This window comes from Xenopus laevis, chromosome 1L, assembly GCF_017654675.1.
Source record: "Xenopus laevis strain J_2021 chromosome 1L, Xenopus_laevis_v10.1, whole genome shotgun sequence".
Lineage (NCBI taxonomy): Eukaryota > Metazoa > Chordata > Amphibia > Anura > Pipidae > Xenopus > Xenopus laevis.
Window position 1 is genome coordinate 191,790,469 of NC_054371.1, and position 13,475 is coordinate 191,803,943.

At 42.0% G+C, this 13,475-nt stretch overlaps 1 protein-coding gene across 3 annotated transcripts in view; it reads right to left on the bottom strand.

Moving 5' to 3' along the window:
- LOC108717360 overlaps positions 1-13,475 on the bottom strand; it is a 57,491-nt gene that overhangs the window by 40,740 nt on the left and 3,276 nt on the right. For all 3 annotated transcript variants that reach the window (XM_041568441.1, XM_041568440.1, XM_041568445.1), the window contains exon 2: positions 13,396-13,442. In XM_041568441.1, coding sequence (XP_041424375.1) covers positions 13,396-13,434 — 39 coding nt within the window. In that variant the 5' untranslated portion in view covers positions 13,435-13,442. The remainder of the gene's footprint in view (positions 1-13,395; positions 13,443-13,475) is intronic.

The following is a 13,475-nucleotide window of genomic DNA, read 5'->3' on the forward strand; positions in this document are numbered from 1 at the left end:
GTGTAGTTATTCAATAAATGTCTTCTTGACTTTTATATGTCTTGATATTGACTTTTGAGGATTGCTCTAACACGTTTGTTTCCACTCCCCTAGCTGAAAACTCACAGTTGGGTAGGTGGGGTTCGTTTTATACTAACTCACCTTCATTTGTTGTTTATATATCATATTTCATATACACACACACATAAGAAATATGATAAAGATTTTGGTCAACTTTAGACAAGTAAGAACAGGCAATTCATCACTGGGCTTTTACATTTTAAGTTTGATAAAAAGAGTAACAATATTACAAGTCTTGCTTTGTCTTAACAAAAACACTGTAAAGGATGATAATATTGCCTAAAAAGAGAAAGCCCATATTGTAGTTCGTCAAGTCTATTTTCGGAGTCTGTTCCTTTTCCCAACTTACTGTTAATTATTTCTTGTAGAGTTCCATACAGCTCTTTCTTTTTTATTGCATCTGGATTACTTTATGTAAACTCTTATGTCTTCTTCTATGGTTCTTAAGATCTATTTTCATTCTAACCCTATTATTGTGGCTTGTTCTAGTAGCAAACAATCCAAGTTTTTTATTCTGCTTTATTATCTCTGTCTGCTTCCTGTTTTGCTATGGATGCAATGGATGATCATCTTTGAATACAGAAATAAAGTTGACGCACTGGTCTTATCTCATTTCTGGTAAATTTTTCAGAATAACGGGTTCAAAGTATCTTTGCCACTGTTATCAGTAATATCAGACTGCACTACACTTACAAAACTAAATTACTAAATAGTTAATTAGGATTGTACAACTCAAAGAAACATCCTTAGAAAAAATACCTTCTTCAGGCAAGTTTGCATAAACAACTATCAATGTGTTATATCATTTTTACTGAAGATGGGCCCGACCCGTTGAGTTCCATTAAACAAAAATGGATTAGGGACATCCCCGAGCTGGAGGATGACACTCTTAAACAGGAACCCGAGCTGATTATATTGACGATGGACATATTTATACCTTTATAACTTAAGTTCCTCATTTGAGTGTATTTTACTCCCTTCCGACTGGCCAAATTATACCCCCCACAGTTTTGGATCTTTGTCCCAAGTGCAGAACCTCAATAGAGACCTTTTCCATGTGTTTTGGGAATCACCCGAAATCCAACAGTTTTGGGGTGAAGTCAATACATGTTAAATTAACTTGCCTGGCATTCGTACTCAACGTCTCTGCCTACTTGGTATTGTGGCAGATTTCAAGCTGGTTCATACATGAGACAACTGCTGGCTGTATTATGCCAAGAAACTATACTGCTACATTGGAAGGCCGCCGCTGCCCCTACCATTAACTTTTAGAAAAAAAATTCACATTAAGCAGAAGCCAACGTATATCGTCAGAGGCTGTCCCAAATAATTTAATGCAATCTGGGGCACCTGGATGATGGTGCAAAGTCAATGATGCGGTGCCAGTAAGCTCATATCTAAACATGTATTCCTCAACCCCTACTCTTTTAGCCCTTGAGACCTCTATTTCTTTTTTCGTTCTCCACTTTCTTTCCGTTGTTTATAATTGTCGTTGTAAACAACTGTTCAAAACAAATAAAGCTTTAAAAAAAAAAATTACTAAATATCTGTAATGAGTTACTGTACTGTGGCACATTTGGTCTATGTTAGGAAACATTTCCCACAATTTGCCTTTTTTTGTCAGTAATAAGTCCCCAGGGACTCTGAAGGCCTCAGATCCAGGATTCAGTTTGGTATTTGACCAAATGATTTTCAAGATGTGTTCAATGATGTTTTGTTTTAGATATGCAAAGTAAAATTCTGATTTAGTTTGGTATTCAGTTGAATGTTTTCTGAAGAAGTCTGTACTTGATGAATCCATAAATGATCCCTAACTCTTAACATCAATAAGGGATTGTTCCTGCTGCAGGGAATTAGCAAATAAATTGCAAATGGTTCCAAAACATAGCCTGTAAATCCCTAATCATTTCACAAGAAGCCATAAAAGTAGCAGTAGGATAAATATTGCCTTGTGCAATCTAGCAAAATAAAACTGACTAAGCTACATGTAGATTACATTGCAGACAAGCAGTTTGTAAACAACATTTCTATAAAAGCTTTCTTCTTCTTCATGGAAAGGGACTGCTTATAATTTTGCTATTTCTGGAACTGCATCTATGTAAATCAAGTATAGTTTATCAGAACTTCAAACAACCGTATAATCACTGCAATTTAAAATGCATGCAAGATGCAGTCTTGAGCACATGGTGTCACTTCCATCAACAACATTGAAGGCAGGTGTTAATTCCAGGGCTCACTTTTATCCAATCTCAGCAACAAAGAGATATTTAACAGGATAAAAACCATTTAAATATCCTATAAACAAATATACTTGTCCCACAAAAATTGACAAATATGGCAGGGCTGTAAGGGGAGGGTTGTACTTAAAAGACTCCTAGGAATTAAGGCCAAGGCACAAATGCAAAAAAAAAAAAAAAGCAGAAGGTTCTCACATTTCAGAAAAAGAAACGTAGATGGAGCCCTCTTTTACACTCCTTCCTGAGTTCATTATAGACTACATTTATATATTTAATAACTGCATGCTGTTATTTTGGTTTGTGCACACTGACATTTTAACACCATAACAACTGACTAAAATGATATTGTAATATTCATCAATTGGGAGTCCACATCTGATTTCTGGCTTAATTAAGCCTAAGGGACTCACCCAAGTTCACAGGCAATCATATGCGAAAAATTCCTATATCAAAAGATAACTGTCCCAAGGCTTTTTTCTTCAGTTAAAAAAATATTTTATTTAAATTCGCATTAAAACTCAGATATGACCCCACAAGGCCCACCTAAATGATATGGTGCTTGCTTAATAAAACAAAAACCTCTTACAACGATGAAACAAATGGTTAAAAAAAAACTAGGGGCTGCGTTTATATATAAGTAATGATAGTGTGGTGGGGGAGAGACCTGAAAAAACATTTTCTCTCATGTGGAATAATACAGACGTTTCTCTTTGGGCTTCATTATAATAACTACTTATAGTTTCTACAAAACAAGTTGAATGCATAAATGATGTCTTATAATAAGTTGTAGGTCAATTAAAAAAGTTATATGCGAGGAGAAAATCTTTTTTAAAGTCCTATACAAAAAAAATATATATTCTACTTATTTACAACAGGAGCAAACTTGAACACTTTCATTCAAATGTAAAAGAATTGATCAATAAACCAGAGACTGTATAAGTCATATAGGTTGAAAGATATTATTATAACTATAATTTTCCTTTAAAAAAAGGCTCTGTATTTGCATGCCTAAATCCGTGCTGAAATAAAAAGGCAGCTAGGAGATTTACTTGGGACTTTCCAGTGGGTGCCCAGTGACATTCACATCTATTGTACAATTCTAATAAGACAGCATGAATAGAAATGATCACAGTAGGAAAGCTTGCAAGCATGACACATTCAGTGCCAAGTGCAGCACTCTAATTAGTGGGCAGTTCCGGTCTGACGAGAAGGCCTTAACCCCCTTACGGAATAATGAGCCAGGCAATGTTTGAAGCTTAAAAATAAGCAGCAGAGAACATGACGGGTGCTGAGAACTATTTTAAAATGTGAGAAAACAACAGATACAGGTGACCGAACACTGAACTGTACACTTGGCAGAGGAAAGGAAAGCAATGGGGGTAAAGAGAAAGGTTAGCTGTGCTTTGTCAGTTCTTTTGTTTATAAAACAAGTGGCAAAAAATTATAGCAAATGATAGTTAGCAGTGTTAACCAAATTAAAAGGAAATTCACAACTGATTTGGCATTGGAGTCTGGCGTATTGAAATAAACAGAGCCAAATTGGAACAAACCTCACATTTCAGACTAGACTGAATGGTTTTATTACTTGTTATAAAGTTTATCCTCTTTTGCGGAAATGCTTTATGCATAGAATGCAATGTGAACGACCAGAAACCCAGATGATGCGCACTGCAGAAATGTACATATATGGGGTTATTTATCTGTAAGGGGCCCGAAGGCGCAGTAATAGTGTAGACCAAAGAGGAGACCAAACCAAGTTCGAGGTACAAGAGGGTTTATCAAAAGAATCGTCAAGGTACAGGCAAATAGATCAGACCAGGCAGCAGACAACAGGAATCGTAATAACAGGCAAGAGTCGGTACACAAGAATCAAAAGCAGTATATCACACCCAGGCACAGACGAACAGGAACCTATAGTTGGGCAAGGACTGGAAGGGGAGAGAGGTTTAAGTAGTCTCTGAGTTTGGCGCCAAAGTTGACGCACTGGCGTCAGACGCTGACGCGCTTGCGTCAGACGCAGACGCCAGCGTCCCCACGCTGACGTCCTGACGCCGGCGCCCATTCTGACGCCGGCGTCCATTCCGTCGCCGGCGGCCAATCCGGGAGCAGGAAGACGATGACACCATGGAGCTGCGCCCATCAGGAACCATGCGGTGAGGCAGGGGGTCGCCATCTTGGACGCCATCTTTGGAAGGTGAGTTAGAATCCATTACAGTACCCCCCTCCTTAGGGGGGGCCTCAGGACCACCGAGACTAGGAGAAGAAGGGAAAAGTCTATGGAACTTACGGACCAAGGCAGGCGCATGGACGTCCGAGTTCCTCACCCAGGAGCACTCCTCCGGACCGAATCCTTTCCACTCAATGAGATACTGAAGAGTACCCCTGGAAAAACGGGAGTCCAAAATCCTCTTGACTTCGAATTCCTGGTGACCATCAACCAGGACAGGAGCTGGGGAAGAAGAAGAAGGACAAGACACAGCAGGCTTAAGTAACGAGACATGAAAGACATTTGGAATCCGCATCTCCGGAGGAAGTTGAAGGCGGACCGCCACAGGGTTGATGACTTCGACGACAGGATAAGGGCCGATGAACTTAGGACCAAGTTTGGGAGTGGGAATTTTCAGACGAATATTACGAGTAGAAAGAAAAACTTTGTCACCAGGAGAATATGGAGGGGCAGGAACTCTTCTCTTATCGGCAAACCTCTTCTGAGCCAGGGAACTCTTCTCCAAATTAGTGGCAGTGGCCTCCCAGATAGCCAACATGTGAGCAGCTTGGTCGTTGGCCGCAGGAACGTTGGTAAGAAGAAGATCTTGAGGAAAGGCCAACGGATTCCGACCATAAACACAGAAGAAGGGAGACTTTAGGGAAGAGGAATGCAGCGCATTATTGTGAGCGAACTCAGCCCAAGGAAGAAGATCCGACCAATCGTCCTGGCACAGAGACACATGACAGCGTAGAAACTGCTCCAAAGCCTGGTTGACCCGTTCAGCAGCACCATTGGATTGTGGGTGGTAAGCAGAGGAAAATTGGAGAGAAATATTAAGGGCCTTGCATAGCGACCTCCAGAACTTGGATATAAATTGAGAACCCCGATCAGAAACAATCTCAGCAGGAAAACCATGGAGGCGAAAAATATGTTTAATAAAAAGTTCAGAAAGTTCAGAGGCAGAAGGCAACTTCCGAAGTGGAGTAAAATGGGCCATCTTACTAAATCTGTCGATCACCACCCAGATCACAGTGTGGCCGGAGGATAAGGGCAGATCGACAATGAAATCCATAGCCACATGAGTCCAAGGGCGAGAAGGGATGGGCAACGGCAGGAGAAGACCCTTGGGAGAAGAATGACTAGCTTTAGAGACAGCACAGGTAGCACAGGAAGAAATAAAATCTTTCACGTCCTTTCTCATCGATGGCCACCACACCAAGCGTGACAGGAGTTCAGTGGTCTTCTCAATCCCCGGGTGACCAGCTTGTTTGGAATTGTGAGTTTGAGATAGGATGGCCTGGCGACACTCAGGTGGAACAAAAGCAACCCCCAAGGGAATGTTATCAGGAGCAGAGGCCTGGGCAGAAAGAAGTTCAGAAGCCAAGGAGGGAAACAAGGCAGCAACAATCTTGGAAGGAGGCACTATAGGTTCGGGATCTTCAGAATAAGAAATCTCGGGAACAAAACTCCTGGACAGCGCATCAGCCTTTCTATTTCTTGAGCCAGGACGAAAGGTGATGATAAAATTAAAACGGGAGAAAAATAAAGACCATCTGGCTTGACGAGGATTTAAACGTTTCAGGGACTGGATAAATTCAAGGTTCTTGTGGTCTGTAAAGATGGTCACAGGAATAGAAGATCCCTCAAGTAGATGCCTCCACTCCTCCAGGGCCAATTTGACCGCGAGCAGTTCACGATTCCCAACGTCATAATTCTGCTCGGGAGAAGAGAATTTTTTGGAGAAGAATGCACACGGATGTAACTTCCCATCCGAAGAAGACCTTTGAGATAAAACGGCTCCAGCTCCCACATCAGAGGCGTCCACTTCAAGGAAAAAGGGCAGAAGAGGTTCGGGGTGTCTCAGAATTGGTGCAGAAGAAAAGGCCTCTTTCAATGTTTCAAAGGCTTCCACAGCTAGAGGGGGCCAGTGCTGAGGTTTGCCCCCTTTGCGGATAAGAGCAAGAATAGGAGAAATCTTGGAGGAAAAGCCTTTAATGAACTGCCTATAATAATTGGCAAAGCCAATAAACCTTTGAATAGCCTTGACGCTGGTGGGTAGAGGCCAATCAAGAATTGCAGTAACCTTGGCTGGATCCATCTTGAACCCCTGTTGTGAGATTATATACCCAAGGAAAGGGATGGAAGGCACCTCGAAAGAACACTTCTCCAACTTGGCGAAGAGATTATTCTTTCTAAGACGAAGAAGAACTTCCTTCACCTGACAACGGTGTTCCTGAAGATCTTTGGAGAAAATGAGGATATCATCCAGGTAAACGACTACACATTGCCCCAACAAATCTCTGAAAACGTAATTTACAAACTCCTGGAAGACCGCAGGGGCATTACATAGACCAAATGGCATTACAAGGTACTCATAATGCCCGTCACGAGTATTGAAAGCGGTCTTCCATTCATCGCCCTCTCGGATCCGAATGAGGTTGTAGGCGCCCCGAAGATCAAGTTTGGTGAAGAGATTAGCGCCTCTCAACTGATCGAAAAGTTCAGAGATTAAGGGGAGAGGGTAACGGTTTTTGATAGTGATTTTATTCAGCCCTCTATAGTCGATGCAGGGCCGCAGACTGCCATCCTTCTTTTCGACAAAGAAAAAACCTGCTCCAGCAGGAGACGATGAGGGACGAATGAACCCTCTCTGAAGATTCTCCTGAATGTAGGTTTTCATGGCTGCTGTTTCAGAAGGAGACAGAGGATAGGTGCGGCCACGAGGAGGCATGGAACCAGGCAGGAGTTCAACTGGGCAGTCGTAGGGTCGATGGGGAGGAAGAGTCTCAGCGGAGCCCTTATTGAAGACATCCGAAAAGGATTGATATACAACTGGAAGAGAGGGCTTAGAAGACACAGAGGAAACTTTGACAATGGGCACAGCAGGTAAACAGTTCTGTTGGCAATGTGGACTCCAACGGGCAACTTGTGAAGAAGACCAATCAATGACTGGGTTATGGGTGCATAACCATGGAAGACCCAGAACAATAGGAGTAGAAGGGCAATCAATAAGAAGAAAGGACAGTCTCTCCAAATGCAGGGTGCCCACTTTGAGTGAAAGTTCCGAAGTGGTCTGTGAAATGATGGCAGAAGACAGAGGACGATCATCAATTGCCAGAGCTCGCAGAGGAATAGCCAGAGGAAGAAGAGGAACAGCATGTCGGCTGGCAAAAGTCTTGTCCATGAAATTCCCGGCAGCACCAGAATCTACGAAGGCTTGAACCGGGATCCTCCGGGAGCCAAACTGGATCTGTGCCGGAAGTAGGAAACGATGACCAGACGGTCGGGGAGAAGGACAAACTCCACCCAGGTAAGTCTCCCCAAACTTACCGAGGTATTGGCGTTTTCCAGGCTTTACAGGACACTCGAGGATGGAGTGAGCTTTGCCCCCGCAGTAGAGACATAATCCCGCCGCCTTTCTCCGGTACTTCTCCTGTTCGGAAAGACGGGCCCGTCCAATCTGCATCGATTCCTCAGCAGATGTAGGAGAGGAAGAAGCAGAAGCCGCAGGAGGTGGAGAGGGCGAGAAGTAAGCAGGATTGTTGAGCAGGGGTCTCTGGAAGCGGGGGGCCAGGATAGGCTGGAAACGAGGGTTCCTCTTAGAATGCTCACGGTCTAGCTCGACTTGGAACTCCCTCTGGCGAGTATCGACCTTCACGGCCAAGGCGACCAACTCTTCCCAACGGGGAGGAATTTCCCGGGATACGAGGTCGTTCTTTATTCTTATAGCCAGGCCGTTGTAGAAGGCAGCATGATAACCATCATTGTTCCACGACGTCTCCGCTACCAGGGTGCGAAACTCAATGGCATACTCCGGAACCGAGCGGGAGCCTTGCTGGAGCTGGAACAACCGAGCCGAAGAAGCTATGGCTCGTCCAGGAGCATCAAACACTGTCCGGAACTCATGGAGAAAGGTACAGGCATTATCGATCAGAGGATCCTTCTTTTCCCAAAAGGGTGATGCCCATTCTAGGGCCTTTCCCTGCAGACGAGAGATAACATAACCCACTTTGGCTCGCTCCGAGACAAACTGACCTGGCAGCAGGGCAAACTGGATCTCACATTGGATAATGAACCCTCTGCAAGCGTCAGGATCACCACTGTAGAGAGGAGGTGCGGGGATGCGAGGCTCGGAGACTTGGAGCGGGGTTGCAGGTACAGCGACTGGTGCCACGGGAGTCAAGGTAGACACTTTCTCCAGGACTGCGCCAATGGCCTGACCAAAGTGAGACTGGAGTACTTCATAAGAGTCAATTCGGGAGGCCAAAGCTCGAATGGTTTCACCAACATCAGGCGAAGCATGAGTCTCCTCCAAAGGGTCCATGGCCCAACTATACTGTAAGGGGCCCGAAGGCGCAGTAATAGTGTAGACCAAAGAGGAGACCAAACCAAGTTCGAGGTACAAGAGGGTTTATCAAAAGAATCGTCAAGGTACAGGCAAATAGATCAGACCAGGCAGCAGACAACAGGAATCGTAATAACAGGCAAGAGTCGGTACACAAGAATCAAAAGCAGTATATCACACCCAGGAACAGACGAACAGGAACCTATAGTTGGGCAAGGACTGGAAGGGGAGAGAGGTTTAAGTAGTCTCTGAGTTTGGCGCCAAAGTTGACGCACTGGCGTCAGACGCTGACGCGCTTGCGTCAGACGCAGACGCCAGCGTCCCCACGCTGACGTCCTGACGCCGGCGCCCATTCTGACGCCGGCGTCCATTCCGTCGCCGGCGGCCAATCCGGGAGCAGGAAGACGATGACACCATGGAGCTGCGCCCATCAGGAACCATGCGGTGAGGCAGGGGGTCGCCATCTTGGACGCCATCTTTGGAAGGTGAGTTAGAATCCATTACATTATCATAGGTAGAATGTAGAGTTTTTTATTCTTATTTGAGAAAAACTCAATTCTGCAAATTCGAGTTGGAAAACCCAAAAACTCAAATGAATTGTGTTTTCGGAGATAAAAAAAACTCCAATCGCTTGAATTGATTGAGTTTTCAAACTATACCCTCCGAAAAAAAACCCCGCTAACATCATGAAGGCTATTACATCTTCAAATAGTTCAAGGAACCTCTGCCATTGACTCCTACATGACCTCGACAGGTTTTAGCTGGATTATTTTCGGATTCAAGATCTCCAGGGTGGGGGTATAATAAATCTCAAAAAATTTGTTTTTTTTCTTTTAAATCCGAAACTGTGAGTTATAACCAAAAAAAACACCTTGAAAATTCGAAATCGAAAAACTCGAACCTTAATATATAACTCACATCAACTACCTTGTTATTAAGATGAATTACTGGGACTTTTACTACTTAACACAACTGGTGTCTGTTTGACTTCTTATGTCAGTGAACCCTTAAGACTCCAAAATTATTTATATATTAGCATAGACAGAATGCAAAAACTAAAAAACATAAAATGCAAACATTTTCGGAAAACTTTTTGAATTAATAAATAAATTAAACTAAAAATATAATAATAATAATTAGAAGCTCATAATTAGGAGCCTATTTATCATGCTTTGTTAAAAAGCGGAGAAAAACATCATTGGTGATGTTGCCCACAGCAACCAATTAGATCTTGATTTTGTTTTCTAACTTGTAGGTGACTGTTGAAATCTAATTGCTAATTGGTTGCAATAGGAAACATCACTGGTGATGTTTTTTCCCAATGATTTACACAGCATCATAAAGAGGACCCCAGGGCAGGACTACAAGGCTGATTCCGCCGCGATCCGACGCGCTGCGCAAAATCGCAGGCGTCACATCAGATGCGACGGAAATAAGGTAAGTAATTCAATTGTTGCATCGTGTTGCATTGTTGATGCGACACGACTGTCAGATGCAGACGCTGCACCCTGCGTCTGCATCCGACAGTTGTGTCGCATCAACAATGCCACAAGATCCGACACTGTCATTACTTACCTTGTTTCCGTTGCATCCGACGTGACGCCTGTGATTTTGCTCAGCGCGGCGGAATCGCCAGTCTAGTCCTGCCCTAAATGTGGTGTACTAGAGAAGACTGAGATAGAAGCTGTTGAAAGGATCTGTGCTGCCCTGTCCCCCTAAAATCAGTCCCCTTTGAAGTAATAATGAACTAACCATTTATCCAAAACTGGAACATATTAAATTGTCAGGGTTTTAAAAAAAAATGTTTTATAGTTTTTTCGTTATGCATTTTGAGTAGTGATCTTACTAGCTTCTCTGCGGTTAATTAAATGTTCCTTATCTATTTTGTAAAGTTAACTTACTGGCATGTCTGGGGATTCATCTATTTTCATCCAATCACCCATTTTGTGCAAAGATCTTATTTGCATGTTTGGGGTTAAATCAGTGTTCATTATCAATGTCGTGCATTGATTTTACTTACTGAGGTCTGAGGTTAATTTGGTGATCATTATTTATTTTGTGCAGTAATCTTTATGGTAAATCTGGGGTTAATTCAATGTTCATTATCCATATTGTTCTTACTGACATGTCTGGGGTTTATTCAGTACTCGTTATTCATTTTGTGCAGAGATCTTACAGGCATGCGTGGGACTAATTTAATGTTCATTATACATGTTCAAACTGGCATATCAGGGGTTAATTTAATATATATTATCTTTTGTGTAGTGATCTTACTAGCACACCTGGGGTTAAATAAGTGGGCATTATCCATTTTAAGCAGAGATCTCATTGGCATGTCTGTGGTTAATTCAGCCTTCATTATCCATTTTATGCAGTGATCTTACTGGCATGTCTGGGGTTAATTAAGTGCTCATTATCCATTTTGAGCAATGAAAACTCTGGTATTTCCAGGGTTTATTCACAGCTCATTATCAATTTTTTGTATTGCTCTTACTAGTATTCCTTGGACTAATCCCATTTTAATCATCCAGAAATGCGGTGTAATACACATTGTTTTTCTAAATAAGTAATCTGTCATTATAATGTCTGTTTAAGATTTCTCCTTTAGATAAACTGTTTGCATCATGTAGATAGATTTAGTGGTTTGTTAAGCAGCTCTCCGGTTAGGAATTCTAACTAAGCAGTGGTCTGAATGAGAGGCTGGAAGGTAAATGGGGGGAGGGCCCGAATTGACAAGATAAGTCATAAAAAGTAACAATAGCATTTGAGCAGAGAGCAAAATATTTCTACCTGCTTAAAGGATCAGTAACACTAGTTTATCACAGTAATTAAAATAGAATATAGTTTTAACCTGCACTAGTAAAAGCTGTGTGTTTGCTTTAGAAAGACTAGTATAGTTTATATAAATAATACTTCTGTGTTGCTAGGGGGCAGCCATTCAAGCTGAAAAAAGGCACCGGTTACATAGCAGCTGACAGATAAAACACTATTGTATTCAACAGGGCTTATCTGTTATCTGCTATATCGCCTGTGCTTTTTCTCCTTTTTTCCAGCTTGAATGGCTGCCCCCATGGCTACACAGCAGCTTATTAATATTAATTATAGTAGTGTTTCTGAAGCAAACACACAACTTTTACCAGTGCAGGGTAACAGTATAGTATATGTTAATTACTTTAAAACACTTTCTTTTTTTTTTTATTTACTGTTCCTTTAAGTCAGTGACCCCCATTTCCTTTTTGAGAAAAAGCTTAAAATGAATGTCAGCTCTAAGCATGATATTTAAGGTCTAAAGATTGTCATGTTTTGTATGTCATGTGCAGAGTGTATGAAATAATAGCTAACGGCCCATCTGCCCTGTCATTTTTGGATTGGTCTGAGATAATATGAAATAAGGCTCTGTGTCTGTCTCATTTCGAAATCCTTTAGCCCAGAATCAGACTTCAAAATCTGCCTATGACCCCAGCCGTATCAGTAAAGGTCCAATAAGACTAGCACTTTGCACATGTGGAGACATGAATGTGCCAGGTTGGCTTCATAATGAACCACAGATTGCAAAGCACTTGGGGTATTCATACTCCAAAAACACCTCACTCTAGAAAAAAAAAAAAAAAAGTTAGGGGATATCAATGGATACATATATGATGCATTATATTTATTCTGAAAGAATTCTATACATAAAAGAGATTGGGCAAACTGTAAAATTAATACTGTTAAAATTGTGCTATGACAGGTTGAAACAGGTATGTCCAACGTCAGGCCCGGAGGTCAATTGTGGCACGTTTTCAAATTTACACCGGCCCACAGCCTCCACCATGAGATCAATAATAATGTGGCCCGCCAGCACAATGCGATAAGGAATCATGTAGCCGTAGCAGTGATATTGAGCACATTAGTGAAATGATCTACCACTTGGTCTATACTGCTGCCTGTGTGCTAAAGGTGTTGGCAATAGACACGTACTGGCACGAGGTGATGCGCCGCTCTCGCATATGTCTTTAGTTTATTGTACTGGCACGTCAGTATGTCTATTGACACCTTCAGCCATAAAAGAAGTATATGAAGCAGTGCGTCACTACGTGCCAGTACGTGTCTATTGCTAACACCTTCAGCACACAGGCAGCAGTATAGACCAAGTGACACATCATTTCACTAATGTGCCCAAATATTACAGCTACTGCTAAACAATTCCTTGTTTAAATGAGTTTAATGATGTTAATGGGTCAAAGAATGTCAGGCTGAATGGTCAGCCCCCCACATTTTCACCTCACCAAATCCGGCCCTCATTGTAAAAAGTTTGGACACTCCTGGGTTAAAACCAAACTGAGAAATAATTCAAGGCAAGCTAGCAGAGAAATAAACACATAGACTAAAACTGCTGTGGATGTTCAAAATGATTTTCCTGATTCTGGATTTTGGGTAAATTTTGATTGAAGCAACACAAAAAATACCTTTTAAATGAGAACTAAAGCTTGAGTAAAGAAGTCGCTAGAAATGCTATTAATCACTTAACAATACTCCCAGTAAAAGACATAAACATTCCATACTTGTGTAAACTCCAGTGAGTTAGATCTTGATGTAGACATTTTCTTGCCTGTACAAAACAAAGAGTAACGTAAGCAATATG